Here is an 18,568-nt window from a genome sequence, read left to right as displayed (position 1 = left end):
GCGAGTGGCGAGGGAGGTCAGAGGTCGCCGTGAGTCGCTGTGGGGTGGGGGGGACAAGAGGAGGAGGCGCGCGCGCACGGCCACGGTAACGCGGCCACGTGACCGAGTGGTCAGGTCACGCGGGGTCACGGCTGGAGGGTCAGGGGCTAAGGTCAGCACCCACCGCCGGGGTCAGCGTGCGAACTCGCGCGTTATCGTAGCCTTGGAGCGCCATCTCGGCGTCTCTCTGCGATGCGCCCACGCTGGCAGACGTCTCGCGGCGTCGAGCCCTCGACGGAGGAGGCTGCGCTGGGACGGGAGGCCGTCTCGCTCACTCGCTCGCCGCGTGTCTCGGGCTGCTGCGTGGCGGAGTCCACAGTTGTACTGTACTTGTGCGCTCTCGCGTCTGCGCTCGTACGCCTCCCCCAGCCGCACTGGCCAGCGCGTGGCGAAGTACTGTATGTCTAAATAACTCCCACGTGGCCCGCGCGGCGTGGGAAGGCCCTCGGCCGGCAGTGCTGGATGGGTGTGGACGTTTGCATCAGCTTGGGGTAGGCTGGGCTCACGGGTTACGTTTAGGATCAGAGTTATGGCTAGGTATGGTTAGGGCTATGCTACGGTTAGATTTAAGCTTAGGTCAGAGTTGGGGTTAGCCTAGAGCGATTGGGAACATGCTGGCTTATACTCTGTGGACCAGAGATCACTTTAGAGGCTTCGAGGGATCTCAGAGGTAGCTCTCTGATATCCCCTTCCGTGGACCAAAGGGTTGCCTTGCTGTACGAGAGGCGAATTGTTTCTCTTCCGGATCGTTACAGGACGGCGACACGTGGTCTGTGCATCGTGTGCGTGTCTGTGTTGTGCTGAAGAGTGCAGCGTGTCTGTTGTGCAGGAGAGTGCAGCGTGTGCATGTCTGTGTTGTGCTGAAGAGTGCAGCGTGTCTGTGTTGTGCTGCAGAGTGCAGCGTGTCTGTTTTGTGCTGAAGAGTGCAGCGTGTCTGTTGTGCTGTAGAAGTGTAGAGTGTAGCATGTGCATGTCTGTGTTGTGCTGAAGAGTGCAGCGTGTCTGATGTGCTGCAGAATGCAGCGTGTCTGTTGTGCAGGAGAGTGCAGCGTGTGCATGTCTGTGTTGTCCTGCAGAGTGCAACGTGTCTGATGTGCTGCAGAGTGCAGCGTGTCTGATGTGCTGCAGAGTGCAGCGTGTGTATGTCTGTGTTGTGTTGCAGAGTGCAGCGTGACCGCTGTGAGTGCGAAGAGGCATCAGCATGGAGGCGCTTCCTGAGCTCTACTCCATCATTCAGGGAGAGGTAGACACACGCACGCACGTTCGTATTCACTGCACTCACGCACGTGCGCGGCGCTCTGGAGGTAAGGGGATAGTGGATCATTTGCAAATTTGTCAACTCCCAACACCCACTGCGCTTTGAAGTGGCCAGGAGATGGCAGTGCAGAAGAGGAGTTTGTGAAGCTGTCTGCCTAACTTTGTTATCGCCTGCAGTGCGTGAATTTTGTACTATACTGTACAGTATTCTGGTTTCTTCACATTAGCACAACACGAAAAAGGAAAAAAAAACAGGGCTGGATCGTTGGCCCAGTAGTTAGCACGATGGGATGTAAATCCAGAGACCTCAGTTTGATTCATGGCCACGGCTAAAATCTGGAGCGAGTGATATCAGAACCAGTTCTGGACTTCCTTCACCAACCCGCATTGACCAGTTTAGTGAAGTATAGTCAAACAACCTCCATGAACGGCACAGCGCGGGGAGGAGGCCTTCATCCAGCAGTGGATTGACAAGGAACTTATGATATATTATCTATAATAAAAAAAATGGCCAAGCAGCCCAGAATAACAGGGCCTTCGTGGAAACGAGTCTTGAGATGCAGTGAGGCGTCCCTTTCCACATTATTGGACATTATGAGTAAAGTGATCAAGTGATGCAGTAATGGTTTTGTCATGCTGAAAGTTGTCTTTCCGTAGGTCGCTTCCGTCAGGGAGTATGGAGCATTTGTGAAACTACCAGGACTCAGAAAACATGGTACGTTTTTTTTATAGTTGTATGTGCAGTGGTTCAAAGGAACAATGTAGTTAAAATGTAAATGTAGGCGCTGGCAATGTGTAGCATCAGAGGGGGTTGTTGGGCACCTGTGGCTTACAGGGCCATAAGCACAGGGCCCCGGGGGTGTGGTGCCATAAACAAAGTTGATGGGGCTAATGGGTTTAATGGCAAACTGTGTTATGGGCCTTTGGTGGGAAGAGAGGGCCTCATCAGGGAGTAGGGGACTGGGAGACATGTGGGTAGGTGATAGAGGTGTGGGGCACACGGAGTGGGCGCTGAGAACAGGGTTGAGACTGATAGCAGGCTGTGCGCGGGGTAAGTAGTGTATAGAGTGTAAAAATAAATATTTCCTTGAGGGCCTTACATGAGATGACTTGGACTCCCGAGTTACCTGTACATTACATAAGGATGTAGTTAATGCATACCCCATTATTTAGCATTCAAGATTGTACAGTATTTATTGAAATGACTCAACAGTTGAAGTTTGTCGCATTTGACCCCCACATTTTTTCTTACATGCATCGTGTAAAAACTGGAGGGTACTTTTTTTAAAGTGGTGGTGCATTGGTAAGCGCACTCTGCTCTGAACCTTGTCACCTGAGCTCAATTCCTGGCCAGAGCTAATGTTGAGTGGTGAGTGATATCTGATCTGGTCCTGGGCATCTCCTGACTCCCCCACACCAACCTGCACTCACAAGCATGATGAAGAATGAAGTATGCCAAACTACCCCCATGACTGACACAGCTTGAGGGGGTCTTCACCCAGCAGTGGATTGATTCAAACAAAACAACGAGGGGGGCTTTGTCTGGCCGTACCATTAAATTGCAAAGACCCAAAGGCTTACGCCACACTCACCGGCATGACCATCTGCAGGCCTGGTGCACGTGTCCCACATGTGCAGCACCCGCGTGGAAAACCCGGCGGAGGTTGTGGACGTTGGGGAAAAGGTCTGGTGCAAGGTTATCTCGCTGGAGGTGAGGGTCAAGTTTCCCCTCTTCTCACGCTTCTTCTACAGCAGGGCTTCTGAAACTCCAGTCCTCGCGAGTCAGTGTAGTCCGCCTTGCCATGTTTAGCAGTCTTCTGCGTTCGAATACCAATTAAGTCATTACAAGCTGCACGTTCCGGATGATTGTTAAATAATAGCCCCGCATGACACATGATCAATTGAAATTCAGACATCTTGTGTATGTGTCGGTGTGTGATCCACGTGACATGGAGTGCTTCCTAATCATCGTGCTGCAACCACATCTTTAGATGACGCACACGGACAGTGGGCATATTTATTTGTATAGAGAGTCAATCAGTCATAAGGGGAAAAGGAAAATCTTGATCCTGGAACTGAACAAGGGCAGGGAGTCGAGAGCACGGATGTCTGGTGGAAGGGAGTTCCAAAATATGAGCACAGCAGAGCAGAGTGAGCGATCTGCCACTGAGCGAAGGTTGACTGGGAGTTTTCCATGGAAAGTTTACATGCTGGAGTGGAGAATGTCTGGAGCATAGTAGAACCAGATGAGACGAGAAAAGTAGGTGTGGGTGAGTCCATGGAGAATCTTGAAGACTGAGTGCTGCTACCATGAAATTTGTCCGGATTGGGTGAGCAGCCAGTTAAAGATTGGAGTGTTTTTTATTATTTGTGTGCAGTTGAGAATTGCACGATGAGTGCACATCATTCTTGCAGCCACTAGATGTCACGCCAGTCACTGCAATGTATAATGCGTATTTTTTTCTGCTATAATTTCAGGATAAAGATGATGGAAAGGGGATGAAAATCGCCCTGTCGATGAAGGTGGTGAACCAGGGCACTGGGAAGGATCTGGATCCATCCAACTTGGGGTTAGAGTGAGTCATCTCGCTTGAACACTGAAATTATATTCCTTTAATGATGCAACGTTGTAATTGACTGCAATGCTACTTACAGGGAATGTGTAGTTTCCAGCGTTGGCTGAGGAATGCCAACAGAGGTGAGTGTCCGTTACATGACTTATTTGAGTAGTGAAACACTCTAGCTTAAAGTAAGTTTGCAATTGAAATAATTTAGAATTTGAAGAAACCAAGACTTGTGTCGAACTCCGTTAATGCTTTCAAGCTTATACTAACGTTTAACGTCGAGTTTAATACGTAGGCTTTTGCAACCAATATCATCCATAATACAGGTTTTTTGGGTTAGATTGCGTAAATATATAAATGTGTCACAAAAGCCGCCACCAACCCACACAGCCTATTAGTAAGGTTTGTCATGTAAACAGAACATGCCAATTCGTTACTGGTACAGCACAGCGGTGTGTTGGAGACCAAATGCACAACATTGTAAATGTCTGGTGGAAGTGAGCAAATCCAAACCATTGTCAAAACTTTTTTCATGATAATCTATTTTGAACATATAACAAATCGTGCCCCACCCAGCAATTTGATATTATTTTTCTAGTTGTAAATCCAGGTCATGATTTTATTCACTAATCTATGCTTTTACATCTAAATTCCATAATTTAATTGTTGCTCATACGATTTAATCGATGAATCTTAGCGGGTGGACCGATGGCGCAGTGATTAGCGGACTGTGTTGTAATCAATCACCAGTTGAGAAGAGAGATGATCATTAGAAATCGGTATCTATAAATGGATAACCATTTTTTTTATTGTGAGCGACAATTGGTTTTAATCGCTGACGCATCTTCACATGCTTATTATTTTTCTAGTTTTGATTTCTGTTAAGTGGCTGGCGGCTGTATGGATGTGCTGAGAGGCTAACATTCATTGCAGGCAGGATGAGAGGAGAAAGAGGAAGTTCCGAGACTTCTCTGCCGACCGTATACAGCTGGGAGCCGTGCTCAGCACCACGTGCACCAAGTGTGGCTGCAAAGGTTACCGCCTCCTCCCCACCACCCCACCACAAACACAGCCACGACAATGACAACAGCTGCCATTCGCCACTCTCTTCTTCATCTCTCTCGGTGATGGTGACATCGCCTCAGTGCTTGTGACAGGCGCAACTTGACGCCACGATGCAACTCGGTCCGTACCCCCAGCCCTCCGTGCTGTCGACTCCATGCCCCTGACCACGTCCAAGCTCAGAACATCTTTTTTCCCTCTTCCTATGCCTAAAATAAATATTCACACCTTTTCAGCATGGTATCATTATATGCGATCACATTTAGATGCTACGCAAATCCAGACTGCATTGTGATGTATCCGTATCCGTTGAATAAACCTCTGTTGACCTGTATGGAATTGGCATGTATCGAAATTACCCATGATGTTATAACCAGGTGGTAGCATGATCACACAGGGATCATTTACAGCCTGGAATATAAATACACACACACACATACTTGGTGTTTTTTTAATTTTCCATGAACCTGTGAGAACGTGGAACTGTACAGAAGACAGAGGTCGCAAACGGGTTTTGATTCCTTACTCGTACCCGGCCGCACCAGGGTCGCAAACGGGTACCCGTACCCGTACCCTACCCGTACCCGGCCGGGTACGGGTAGGGATACGGGTATAGGGTACCTGATTGCGACCTCTGGGATGAAGCCATGTTGCAGGCGTGGTTGGGTTGATTCTAGGAACTTGAATTGTGAGAAGAGACAAGACGTTGGGAAATGAGTGACAAACAATTACTCACCAGTGACTCACGGCCTACCCGTACCTGTACCCGGCCGCACCAGGGTACCCTGCCGGGTACGGGTAGCCGGGTATCGGGTAGGGTACGGGTATCGGGTACCCGGTTGCGACCTCTGACAGAAGTGTGTCCAAAGCCACTCGATTCACCAGTAGAGGGCGCTGTGCACACGCGTGCTGTTACCGGACGGACAAGCGAGGGAACCCGAGTAGCTACATCGATCGTACGACCTTGTTCACCCCTCTCGGCCATTTGAACGCGAACGATTATCTCTCCCATCCCCCAAGGCGCGACAGATCGCCCAGACTGGGCCGGGCCTAAATTAAGCCTCAGTCTTAAATCTGACACCCGCCTCCCAATTTAAGAGCCGAAGCTACCGCACCGACCCTGGCAGATTACATTAAATACATTTGCAACTTTCGCTGGCAAGCTGTGTGCTTGATCAGCAGACGAGGAGCCGTGATGAAAACCTTCATCGGGGTAGCGTATTTGATTTGAATCAATTAATGACTGAGAGGATGAAAATCATCAAGTTTGACGATGACTACCGTCGCCCACCAAAGACAAAGCATGACGTGTCTGACGAGATGAAATTCACGACTTGGAACTAGATAATTTAGTAGTGGCAGAAGAGACTGGAGTGCACGAAAGGAGACCAACAAAAATGACTGGCTATATATATATGTACACGAAATATTGGCTGAGTTTGCCGATTGGTTGACCTAAAATTGTGCGCCTTTCACATCAGCAATTAATAACAAAGGGTGACTAAACGTTTGACTGCTTTATTCAATGAGAGAATGTCTAAATTAAACCCACAGATCTGATACTATGAAGTAAAACATGCCGATTGCATTAACGATCGTGGGAAATTCCCATGACCCCCCACCCCTCCCCCTGCAGGTCACTTCGCCAAGGACTGCTTCTCGGTGCCCGGCGGCACAAAGTACGACCTGATCCCCGACGACGTGGGGGACGTCAGGGCCACGAGCGCCAAGCCCGTTAGCGTGCCGCGTGGAGTCCCGCTCGACAGCGCCAATGCCATGCCCATCAGCAACCCGAGAAAAGCGCCGGCCGCAACCCCAAGCCTGGCGCCGGGGCCCATCAAGAAGAGAAAGAAGGTGAGAGGGAGGGAGGGGTGAGGTCGATTGGCCGTTGCCTTCATATACGGCACCAGCAGCACGCCAGCGGAGTCGTTGTCGCGTGCCGGCAACGTAATTGCACCATAGCCCATGCCAACCAGGCCATGCCACCAGCAACACAATGTGACTGAGATGGCCCTGATGAACACCTAACCTGTTTGCCCAATCATCAACACAGGCTTCAGAATGCAAACTGTTATGCCATGTCGGAGGAGTCAAATTACTCCAACGCACCACACACTGTCGGGGAGGCCCTCATCCAGCAGTGGATTGACAAGAGGGCTGAACATGCACCTTTTTCTCTCGTGGTAGAAAATATAATTTTCCAATAGGTGGCAGCGTGTCACTGATCAGTGCCACATCCTCGGTGAGCCAAACCTTCAAGAGGCATGATCATCCAACAGTTTTTATTTGATCTCCCACACACAATGGAGAGCTTGAGAGGCTTTCCGTGGAGTGATGAGGCCTCGCTCAGGGACACTTCAGCGTCGAGGAACGAACCCACTCAACAAACACATGCCCGCCTGCAGCACTTGACCCGTTTTCTCTCATCAGGAGTGTGGATGGTTGTGTTTTACGTATGTGCCATTGTACGCGGTATGGTCCTTCCAACTATATTTTGCAGTGGGCCACGTAATACGACGAGCGTGTGTTGGCAGGCGACGCATCATCACGGTGTCGTGTGTACAGACGTTATGACATCACATGGCACTGAAACGTCATAACGACTGTACATGTGACCACTATTGCGTACCTCTTGTCTACAGCCCTCTCATCTCTCTTGTTTATCTTGTTTTCATCTCACTCATCTTTATACCTTGTCTGCAGCTCTCTGATCTCCATCTCCTTCACCAAATGTATCTGTTTATGTTTTGAAGAGCCATACCGTGGCGGCTACACTCGATGAACCTTTTCTGGCCACATCTGTCCTACAGGGCCGCCAGAGAACTCTAACGTACGTAGAACTCAGGCTTACTTCATAACGAAAAGAGCTAAAAATGAGTCTCAAATGAGATTATGCGCCAGCTCTGTGCATCCGTCTGCAGATAGGCAGACGGATAGGTTTAGTGCATAACGCCCCCCAGGCTTAGTTGTCAATCGTTAACTTTTTTAATGGGGGCAGTCATCATGGCGAGGCGTTCTTACTCCCGTGGGCCGCGACAAGCAAGCGCGTGGCGCTGGTGTCGCGTTGCGCCCCGTGCTCGCTTGTGCCCTTGGTCGGGATTCCATACGGGGCACTCGGCAAAAGGGCACCGCGTCCCCACTCCCCCCCCACTCTCCCCACCTCCCCCCTCACTCTCCCGCGCGGCAGTTCATCACCGGCGGCAGTGGCGGCGCCAACGTCGCATATGTGTGGCAGGTGGTCCCGGCTCTTTCGCCAGCTGTGCGACTTTCCTAAACCCTTGGGCGCAAATAAAGCGCGGCGCTTCAGACCGCCGTGATGCCTGCGGGCAAGTGGCGGGGCGTGTGCGGCATCTGGAAGCGCCCGCGAAGGCCCTTTCCCACCGACTTGCGATGCGCCGCTCGGCCTCGCTCGCTGCCAAACGCACGGCGCCATCAGCTGTGTGGGCCCTTTCACTGCTCAGCGTCAACGGATTTATTAACATTTGCCCTTGCCGAAGGTGGCTCGGGTCTCATCCTGTGTCAGAACGTTAAGCAGACATCACTGTTGGTGCTGCGGAGTTGTCTGCCGACTCTCAGCGATTTACGTCCCTATATCTTGTGACTTTTTTGGGTTTCCTTGCGACAATTTTTTTTTTAAAGCGATAAAAGTTGTTCAAAGCGACTAGTGACACATCTGGTGACTTTTATGCACATTTAGGAGTGATTCCATGTATGTATTGATGATCCTGTGTCAGTTTCCTCTGTGTGCTACTAGGTTGATTGTTCATTGGCGATTTTCATGACGTTAGATGTCTATCTGGTGACATTTGATGACCTTTTCTTGATTTGAAGCTTTCGTGACTGCAGGAATCCATACTCTTTGGTTCTTTCGGTAAGGTCACGTAGGTAGAAAAAACAATAGATCACGACGTTTCGATCGCCACACAAGCAATCGTCTTCACCTGTGATCTATTATTTTTTCTTCCTACATGACTTTACCGAAAGAACCAAAGAGTACTCTTGAGGTTTGTTTGGTGACTGTACTTGAAGGAGTTAGCAACACTGGACAATCATAGAATGAGTACTCACTTAATATTTAATTGCACCCCTGAGAATGAAATGTTTTAGTTTGAGCACTGTGGAACACATGTTCTTTGCCAGGACAATAAAACAGGTCTCACGAGTGTGATGGAAGTGTTATTCTGAGAGGTTCTCTCATCCTACGTGCCCCTTCTCAGACAAGGTGGTGCAATGGCCACTGCAAGAATTCCGCGTAGAAACTTATTCATCTCACGATAAACAAATTAGCAGCTCACTGGGAGCGTGCCCAATGCCGTCAGATCTCGGAAGCCAAGCAGGGTTGAGCCTGGATAGTCCTTGGATTGGTGGCCACCATGTGTAATAGGTGTTATTGGCTGCAGGGCTACCCAGTGGCAGCAGAGGGCAGTATGACAAAATCCATTGTTGTACTGAGCTTCCGTGCCCCCACATCTACGCTTCCCATCTTAACTAACTCACACAGACCAGCGTGGCGAAGTATGGTCAATTAACCCGTACGACCCACAACGGCTGAATGAAGAGGCCCTTATCCAGCAGTGGATAGAAAAAGGCCTTTACGTGCACATGTATCCAATTTTCACCAGCAAACGCATTCGCAAAGAGTGTTGGGAGTTGTGCCAAAAAACAGAATTGCTTTTTACCCAAAAGTGAATTTGCGTGGTGCAAGGTCAACCTCACCCCGAGGAGTATTGTAGCAATTTAGCACACGGTGCAACGTTGAAGTGACAACGACCCGCTTTCACGACAGCTCGAACCGCGCGCCCCCCGCACGTCGCAGCGTTGGTCTCGACGTATTACATCGTAGACTTTCGTTAAAACGAAATCCACGTTTTTTTTCACTTCCAAGCATGAGTAACCACTTAAGCAATAACTGTCGGAGATGCCCACTAAAGTGCACGGTGCTAACCGCCAACACAGGAGTATTGTTTTAACCCCTGGCACTGGCGCACGTGCCCTACTCTTTCTTGGCATAGACCACAATGATGTCCTTTATGTCCAGAAATAACTTGTGCATTGGGTTGTGGGCTGTGGGGGCGGTGTCTTGTCACAGGCTCTCGTTTGGTACAAGTGGTTTGTGTCACGAGACACGTTTATACAGTTACAGTAACCCCCCCGCTGTGGTCACCAGTCTCGAACTACGGACCACAGATTAACTCCACTGACCGCTACGATTGTTCACCGTCAGCGGTTCAGACAATTCACCAGGCCACCTCTCAAGCCGTCCACCGGCTCACCTCACCATAGACACATCAGTGTTGCCGATCGACTCTCCGCCACACGGCAGAAGAAATAACTCCACCATGACAACCTCCTTGTTCCTGGAATTTTCCGCACTCGTGCGGGGTTTGCCTTCTCGGTCCCCTCCTCTCAATCCTGCCCCGGGCCCATCATCTCCACATCCACTCCATGGCCCTTCACGTCCTCGCTCACCACTTAGATCGGTGGTTCTTAACCTGGGGTGCATGCACACACCCCCTGGGTATGCGAGATGCCCTCTCTGAGAAGCAAAGGGAAGGGGAGTGATGCAGGCCGCAATAAAGGTTAGGAAGCACTGACTTAGATCCACCTCTTCCTATGCCTGCCTCTCGGTTTCCAGCTCGACGCTTCCGTGGTCGATTTTCTTTCGCTTCGCTGAGATGGGCACCATAGCTCTTGCTGCCTTCTCGCTCGTCTCTTCGTTTCTGACACGATCCAGTCGCGCGCTGCCCGACATCCGTCTCTCGCCCTTCTCGTTTTCACGATGCACGCCACTTGCTCCTGCCTCGCGTTGAGAGTGCCCGAGTCTTGAAAACCTGTGTTCTCAACACTTTATTCACCTTCCAGTTTTCGCTGAATGCTCAGTTAAGGCCTCGCTAGGTTTACTTAACCCTTTGCTAGTTCCTTGTATGCAGTATTTTTTTATTTGGCAAGGGCAAACAAGCTAAAGAGCATGCAAACAGGTTTCCTAATTGCATGGGCTCCCCCGTGTCCAATGGGAGCGATACACATGCACGCTTGTAAAACAACACCGCCTTGGCCACTTTATCAGTGCCTTTGGACTATTGATTGCTGCTATCAACGGAGACCTCGTGAATGGATTGCTGTTCACGGTTTCACACCTACACAAACACCTGTGGCTGCTTGAGTACATCTTTTTCTCTTATTAAACTGCGTTAGGTGGCGAACACAAATGGATATGCAACTTATTGTATTTTGTGCTTCTGGCTACTGGTCTCCCTTCAATAGCCCTGTTAATGTTTAATTTTTACGTCACCTGTTGCACTCTTTATTCAGAATAATATGCTCCGACACCATCGGATGTTAAGATTCCAAAGGTAGAATTTTCGTAATATTTATAATTTACAGCCCTTTGAGAATATACTGCTGGATGAGGGCCTCTCCATGCCCTGTCAGTCAGGGGGGTTGTTTTACCACTGATGGTAGTAGCCATGGCTGGGAATCGAACGGACATCGCCAGATTCAGAGCGCAATTAACGAACCGCTGCACCGCTGCTCCCCTCCAGTCATCTTTATGGGCTTGTAAATCCAAACGTAGGCTGATGCGTGCACGCGCGTGTGTGTGTTTGATGAAAGTTATCCCATTTACGTTGTCAAAGGAGTAATGTCTACAATAGTTTCACCGATTGGCAACTGAGCGGATTCACTTTGTTGGTTCGCAAGCTCCCTTGGAAACGTATCCCTTGGTGTCAATGTCAAGAGGCATCTGGCGTAAGCTTGCCACTTCTTGGCCCAAAGCACACCCCTTGCCGCCTACGTTGCGAATGCGGATTTCTGCATCGCACGTCAATGCACGAGCGATGGGAGCCTGTCCGTCTTCGTAGCTGAAGACAATGCATTTGGCTGCTTGTTAGTATGAATAAATGCAAGTTATTTGACGTGCCAGTGTTTCTCATTTCGAGTGTCGCCTCATTGCCATAAATCATAAGCGCACTTGAGCCAAAGCAATTGGTAGTTGCGGCTTGAATGAAATAAAGTTATACGTCTCCAGAGCCCGCGGCGATCCATTGTTGTGTTAAGTGACCAAACGTTAACCGGCGTTGCTAATTTAATTATAACCTTGCCGTGAAAGGGCGATTCGGCAATGTTTTGCTTTTTGTGGCATTGTGCAGTCAGCATTGTTGCCTATTCGGGTGGCCTTAGCCCAGGCGTCGGGAACCTATGGCCCTGCCGGCCCAATTTAGCCCACAACTTCATTTTCTTGGCCCTTTGTACATGAGGCCTGTCACTCCCAATGACATGTATTCGTCGCTGCAATGAGCACCTTAGCTGCGCTAATCGGGTACTCGACGGGGAAATGTATTGGAACTGCATTTTTCGATTTTGTTTTGCGTGCTCAGTCACTCGTGTCGCTGCAAGAGGGCCCTGTGTGTGTGTGTGTCAATGTACAATGTATATGAAAGTCCTATTGGGCCCTCAGAAACATCTCTCCCCCGGTGTATGACGTTGTGTATAACAGGTGTGTTTACGTGTACGGTGTGCGTGGACTGCATTGTGCGTACTGGTGTATATGTGGTAGTGTGTCTGGTGAGTGTGTGTCTGTTTCTGGTGTGCAGGAAACGTGTGACAGTGTGTCGGTCACTTGTGTCACTGTGAGGGCCTCTTGCAGTGACGATTGATAACATGAGCATTGGGTCTTGGGGCACTGGTTTCAAAATACAGCGAGCTTCTCGACGCAGTGCCAATGTGACCCTTGTGCCAATTGTAACAGCCCGGCGAATGTGGCATGATCCTGAGCCCGTAGCCTCATTGGCTGTGTCACGTGACAGGCAAAGTGAACGGTGGGGGACGGGTGAGAGTTACGAGCGCACTGCCACACTTTGCCGAAGCAGCATTCGGATCCCGGCCAGGGTATTTAAGCGTCGATTCCTGTTTGTTCCACTGTCCGAGCCATTTCGGGAAGTGGATGGAAAACGCGGGTGGGCAAAGGGTGAGGGCGGCCGCGATTTCATTCATCCAAAAAAGCCGTGTGTAGACAGCGCGGAATGCACTGACCGAGCAGTGAGCTCGCGCGCGCAAGCTCCCTCCCATTTAAATTTGTGCGGCTCCATTTCATACGCACAAATGGCAAAACGTCCGCAACTTATTCTTAAGTTGGCTTAAATCAGGCCTGCGTGACAACCGGTGTGAGAAATCTTAGACACATGTGAATAATAAAGCTTACAATCGCAACCAAATCTCAGCTATTGGAATGTTCCTTCTTATAACAAAAAAAAACTCTTTGCTAAACGGAATCGGCCTAACATACCAATTCAAGACCCTCCTGAAAACCAGCCTTGAGAGTCAGCGAGGCTCTCGCTGATAAAGACATTTTTTTGTTAACGTGATAAGCAAAGTGATCAAAAAGCGTGTATATGCCTATGACCAAATCACCGGCAATGCACTCCGTCTCGTCAGACCTCAGAAGCTAAGGGCTCGGCAGCCTTGACGGTGCTTGTATGGCTGACCACCAGACATAACAGCTGTTGTAGGATGTGGGACTATGTGGTGGACAGCCGAGGACAGTGCGACCAGGGTCCTTTGTTGTAACGTACGTCCACGCTCGCACGTCTGTGATGCCCGTCCGTGACGCCCGCCCGCGCCTTCACCCACCCGCACCTCGCCAGCATAGCGACGGATAGTCAAACGAACCCCCCTGACCAACGCGGCTACGGGAGACCCTCATCCAGCAGCGGATTGGCCGTGCCCGACGACGATGATATCTTCCCGCGGAGCTTTTTTTTATTATGGGAGCGTGCGGTTCATAAATACATTTCCCTTGGCTGGCGCGAGGGCAGGTCGGTTCGTCTCCGCTAAGCAGGCGGAGAAATGAAGGCACGTATGTTCCGTTACTGTGGCCGGTCTTATCTGTCTCTTAAACGCCCACCGAGAGAGGGGAGGTTGCAATGACCCATCGCGTGGGCCATGCAAATTGTTTGCTTTTTACATGGCTCATCAGATAAAAATGCAAAGACTCAACATCTCGGTTTGGTCGTGAAATGCTTTTTGTAAAAAAAATAACAATTTGCCTTGAAGATAACACGTCAGACTGGCGGCTTTTTAAAATGAAGCCGATACGTAAAGCCGTGTACGTGCACGTGTCTAGACCCATTAAGTACATCCATTGCTGGTCACGGGTACATAACAGTAAGTACGATAACGTGTGGTGTGGATGCTAACTCATCACAAGCAAAGGACTGGTCAATTTGTTCATCATCTTCATCAGCTCTGATCAATCCACTGCTGGATGAAGGCCTCCCCATCTCACGTGCTTCTGCGATGCAACGATCCCTATACACGAGCTGGTTTTATTCGCTCCATCTCTGCAACGAATGTCCTCTCGGGGATATTAGTTTTTGTTGTAGAGCTGTATTAGGAGTTGAATGATTGTGTTAATTTTTCACCAGCTTGGTCCAGACAAACGGGATCTAATATACCAATTTACACACAATGACACATGGCCACTGAAGAGCAATTTTCAAGACAACAGTTTGACCCAGATTTTTCAGACCCCCATCTGTTCTTTGCATCTAAGCTATCGGTCTTTGTTCTAAACACCCGGGCCATTGTCTATTTTATGCACGTCTGAGCCATCATTCGGTGCATTGCAACACATTTGCCATCCAGTGGCAGGTGCAAGGCCGTTTAGTCGACAGGCGAGTGAGTGGTGATTAAATTATCACGTTTTAAGATTAGCCCGGCAGCTGTGTTAATGGGAGGAGGGCTGCCTAGGCCATCCCGCCTTGTATCGGGTCACGGAGCACTGCAGCTGTGCTGTAACAAGCAGACCGACTGCCAATTATAGCCATTTACATCTCAAATGAGAGACGCATGCTGCCACGTTGTGGTGGTTAGCACGCTGGACTCGCAGTTGCAACAATGGTGCAAGTGTTGTCAAATCCACCCCATCCAGCAGTACAAATGGGAACACGACGGTCGATTGGCAGGTTACACGTAGTGGGTGAAGCGTGGCTACTCCCACCACTTTCAAGACCTCTCACCGGCGTGGAAGAGTAGGCCAAATACCCTCTAGAGGGGGTGTCCAGAGTTGCCTATGGTGGGGGGGCCCTTCCACTCGGAGTGGCGCTCGCAAGCAATTGCATGGCTTCACATTTAGACATGAAATGGCTTCAGTGCCAGTGGTGATTCTATGGGGGCCTCCCCGTGCCCCCCCCCCCCCCCTCATTCAGTGGCATCTCCTTTGGGAACCTGAGAAGACATCGGGGTGAAATTAAAAAGCTCAACACGGCCAACACCATTAATACCAGCACATCTCACCATCACTTCCTGCTGCCAGATCATGTGGGAGCTGGGCAGTCCACACCTGACATCTGTGGGCTGCTCTTGCATACATCTGGCTTTAGATCTTGCCCCTGGTCACTGACCACTGGGTGCCACTCCAATCCTGTCTCGGTCGGTAACCTGCCCTCCTCCATGCTGCACATGCCCCCCCCCCCCCTCCGTCAAAACTTCCTTGCTGCGATTAAACCTACAAAGTTTTTACCCCCATATTCTATCCCTAACTTTCAGGTCATCTCCCCTATGCAGCTATGCAATTCTCAGCATTCTCTGCAGCCATCTGCCTTCAAAGGCCACAGCATTCTTTAATATAGAGTTGCCCCTCTGACCCATACCACACACTAAAGGTTACCTCTACAAAGTTGTTGATGCCATGTGGATTTCACATTGAGGCTATGGATGTGAGAGCCCCAAGTGTCAGCCGGTGGCGACTTGACCCACTTCTTACTCGATCCTAACATTTCCGCTGTACGATTTAATTTCAGACAAGTTTTGCAATCGATTCAAGACCCGTCTATTGACACACATGATGTCAATGTCCACAGTTGTTCGTAAATGTCAACACATGTACTCTGATTAAACTATTGTGCGTGAAACATGTAACACTATGCAGACGTGATTGTGTGTTACCCCTTTAAAAAGTTCACTGTTGCCAATTTAACTTTTTCGCCCGGGTCAAACTGAGTTCCAGCGTTCGTGAACCAAATGCATGCACACACACATCTGGTAACTTTTTCCAATTGCGTTGCCATGACTTGCTATGAGACAATGGGTGCGTGTGTACATTTCATACTCGGGGTGCTACTCCTTTAATTATGATGAGAGCACAGGGATGGTAGCGCTTATCATGAAATGTACACACAGAGTATGGGCCTTGTTAAACTTGTAATAGCGGGAGTGTGAGTTCTCCGCACGGTGTGTAATATCACTTTGTGTTTCTCCAAGATATTTATTTTTAATGGAGGAATTCTCACGTCAATTCAAGCTGTACAGCCAAATTGCCATGCGTATTGTTTCAAAATGCATATAATTGTTGCACGTAGTTCATACGAATATATTTTACACGCTTATACACCCAGTATGCAGCTCATCCGGAATTTCATCATCAGCTATGAGTCATCCAATAGCGGACAAAGACCTTCCCCAGGCCTTAATCATCTGCCACAGCGCCGTGGGTGTGAATTAAGACGCTCCGTAGGGACGCAACAATAGGCAGCGTGTGCTGCAGTTCGTTTTCTGCTCCCAGCGTTCGTTAATCATCTCTGTTCTGGTAACCCCCCTCTCAGGATAAGGATAAGAAACTGAAAAAGAAGAAAAAGAAGAGGTCCAAGGAGACTTCCTCCTCCTCCTCCTCATCGTCCTCGTCATCGTCGTCGGAGGACGACAGCGACTCCGACCAGGATGAGCGCAGGCACAAACGCAAAAAACGCAAAGTGGAAAAGAAAAAGAAGAAGTCTCACAAGAAGAAACACTCAAAGGAGAGGGCCGACAAGAGTGGACGCAAACGGCGATCGTCCCGTAAATGAGCCCGCTCGCTCGCACCGCGTTTTTCTGGTTTTTACTTCGCCCTTATAAATAACGTTCGGTCCCCACTGTCAGTCCGCCACTGGGTGAAGGCCCTCCCCCACGCCGTGTCCCCTGCCTGCCGTGGGGGTTGTTTGATCGCGGCCACTTCGCGTTATCCGCGCGCGGGGGCTAAGAATTGACAAACGCAGGGACTAAGAATTGAGATGCGGGGGGGGGGGGTCTAAGCCCGTCACCGACCCACAGGCGTGTGTGACGTCCCCCACGGAGCGTGTCCAGGGAACGGGCAGGACGGCGTGGTCGTAGCGAACCGTCGCTGCGCCGGTTTGGCGAGGCGCGTTGCGAGTCACATTGAGTCCGAGTTGAGCGGCGGCAGCAGCAGCAGCGAGCATTACGTCACGAAAATCTCTTCCCAGATTGACTTCTTCACCACATTACGCCCACACGTCCGCATGCTTTTAAACCGAAACGTTTCTGGGATTTTTTCGTGATATTAATCTCGGCGTCATTCCAGACTTTGTGTGCAGACGCGCAACATTAACATTTGCGCGATTGGAATTATAAGTACAGCACAAAGCAAAAGCATTATGTAAACTCTCATCTTTTTTTTGTTTAATAGTGCTATTAAGTATGGAACATTTTTCATTTTGATGTTGCGCCATATGGAAGGCCAAGCCTAATGTGCAAGCCCGTTTCCTCTGGGTTTAACTGTGGAATCTTAATTAGAATACTCCCTATAGATGTGAGAGCGCTGCGGAGGGCAAACTACACTTTTACAAAAATGAAAAATGCAGACACGCGATCCATAACGAAACGGTGATATGTAATAAAATGCTTTTGTGTATATTGTGCATTGTCCAAACCTTACATCACGGGTCTGTGGAATGCGCATTATGCATATTTAATGCATCGTTTATTAAAACCGAGTTATTGTTTATCTTTGGAGGGGGGGGGGGTGATAAAATACAAGCAAACGCCGAAATTTCCACTTTGACAAAAGAACAACCCTGCAGCAGCGCCAATTAATGACCGTTCAGAGTCACGTTCTATTGAACGCCGTCCAGGCCACGAGAATTTTGGTCACAAGTCAAGCGAGCGATTGCGTGGATATGTAAATGCATTGAAGTGCGTTGCGCTGAGGGCGGCGTTAAACAGCGGCGCATTGTGCCACGGTGGCCCTGCCGCGGGCTTTAATCGGCGATAATGTGCTGCTGAAGCTTGAAACAACAATGGTTGTGATAAAGCGGAATTCTACATCGGAGGTGTCGTTAATACCACATCAATTATCCCAGTGTGTGTGTGCGAGTGTGGATGCACGCTCGTTGGTATTTTCGGTACACTGGGCAGATTTTGAGCTCGCTGGGACAATGGTCCCCGGCCCACCCAACAACAACAACCACGTCGCTCACTAGATTTCTTTAACACAATCACACAACCCTGAACAAATAAATAAAAAATACAACCCTTAACCGTCTTTATCAGTCCTCATCTATCCACTGCATGATATTTTGACAAATTAGGTATTTACGTAATTTGCAGTTAATTTTGAAATTTCGTAAATTTGGACCGTGACACCTGGCACACGTGGCCTACCAATGTTCCAAATAAAATCGCCGGATGTTTTAACGGCGACTCTGACACAGACGTCGTGCATTCTTGTTGTTAAATGCACCTGCAGCAACAACCAGGGCGCTCACCGGGCTCAAACTACGAACCTTTGCAACAAGAGGAAAGCGCTCGGCCACGTCACTGCTGTAGAAAGGCCTCCCCAAGATGTCATCCGTCACGAACTCGTGATGCTTTTTTCA

At 49.5% G+C, this 18,568-nt stretch overlaps 1 protein-coding gene across 3 annotated transcripts; it reads left to right on the top strand.

Annotated features, from left to right (window-relative positions):
• Positions 1–25: 25 nt before the first annotated feature.
• Positions 26–18,400, top strand: ZCCHC17 (zinc finger CCHC-type containing 17). 3 transcript variants are annotated; one of them, XM_061569309.1, is made up of 8 exons: positions 26–85; positions 1,202–1,282; positions 1,954–2,011; positions 2,907–3,007; positions 3,775–3,872; positions 4,794–4,894; positions 6,559–6,776; positions 16,523–18,400. In XM_061569309.1, the coding sequence occupies exons 2-8, from the start codon at positions 1,241–1,243 to the stop codon at positions 16,760–16,762; spliced, it is 858 nt and encodes a 285-aa protein (XP_061425293.1). In that variant the 5' UTR covers positions 26–85; positions 1,202–1,240; the 3' UTR covers positions 16,763–18,400. The 3 variants fall into 3 exon arrangements, with proteins under 3 accessions (XP_061425293.1, XP_061425291.1, XP_061425294.1); XM_061569307.1 differs by having other exon boundaries at positions 42–151; XM_061569310.1 differs by lacking the exon at positions 26–85 and adding an exon at positions 214–530.
• The last annotated feature ends 168 nt before the right edge of the window (positions 18,401–18,568 follow it).

The sequence above is a fragment of the Lethenteron reissneri genome, chromosome 43 (genome assembly GCF_015708825.2).
Source record: "Lethenteron reissneri isolate LAM-NWPU_2019-01 chromosome 43, ASM1570882v1, whole genome shotgun sequence".
In the NCBI taxonomy this organism is placed as follows: domain Eukaryota; kingdom Metazoa; phylum Chordata; class Hyperoartia; order Petromyzontiformes; family Petromyzontidae; genus Lethenteron; species Lethenteron reissneri.
This window is presented reverse-complemented; position numbering and strand designations above follow the sequence as displayed.

Excerpts from the sequence above, each read along its gene's own strand:
- ZCCHC17 (XM_061569309.1), top strand. The coding sequence starts at position 1,241 with ATGGAGGCGCTTCCTGAGCTCTACTCCATCATTCAGGGAGAG. Across the intron at positions 1,283-1,953 it reads ACTCCATCATTCAGGGAGAG|GTCGCTTCCGTCAGGGAGTA; the intron begins GTAGACACACGC and ends GTCTTTCCGTAG. Across the intron at positions 4,895-6,558 it reads CACCAAGTGTGGCTGCAAAG|GTCACTTCGCCAAGGACTGC; the intron begins GTTACCGCCTCC and ends CTCCCCCTGCAG.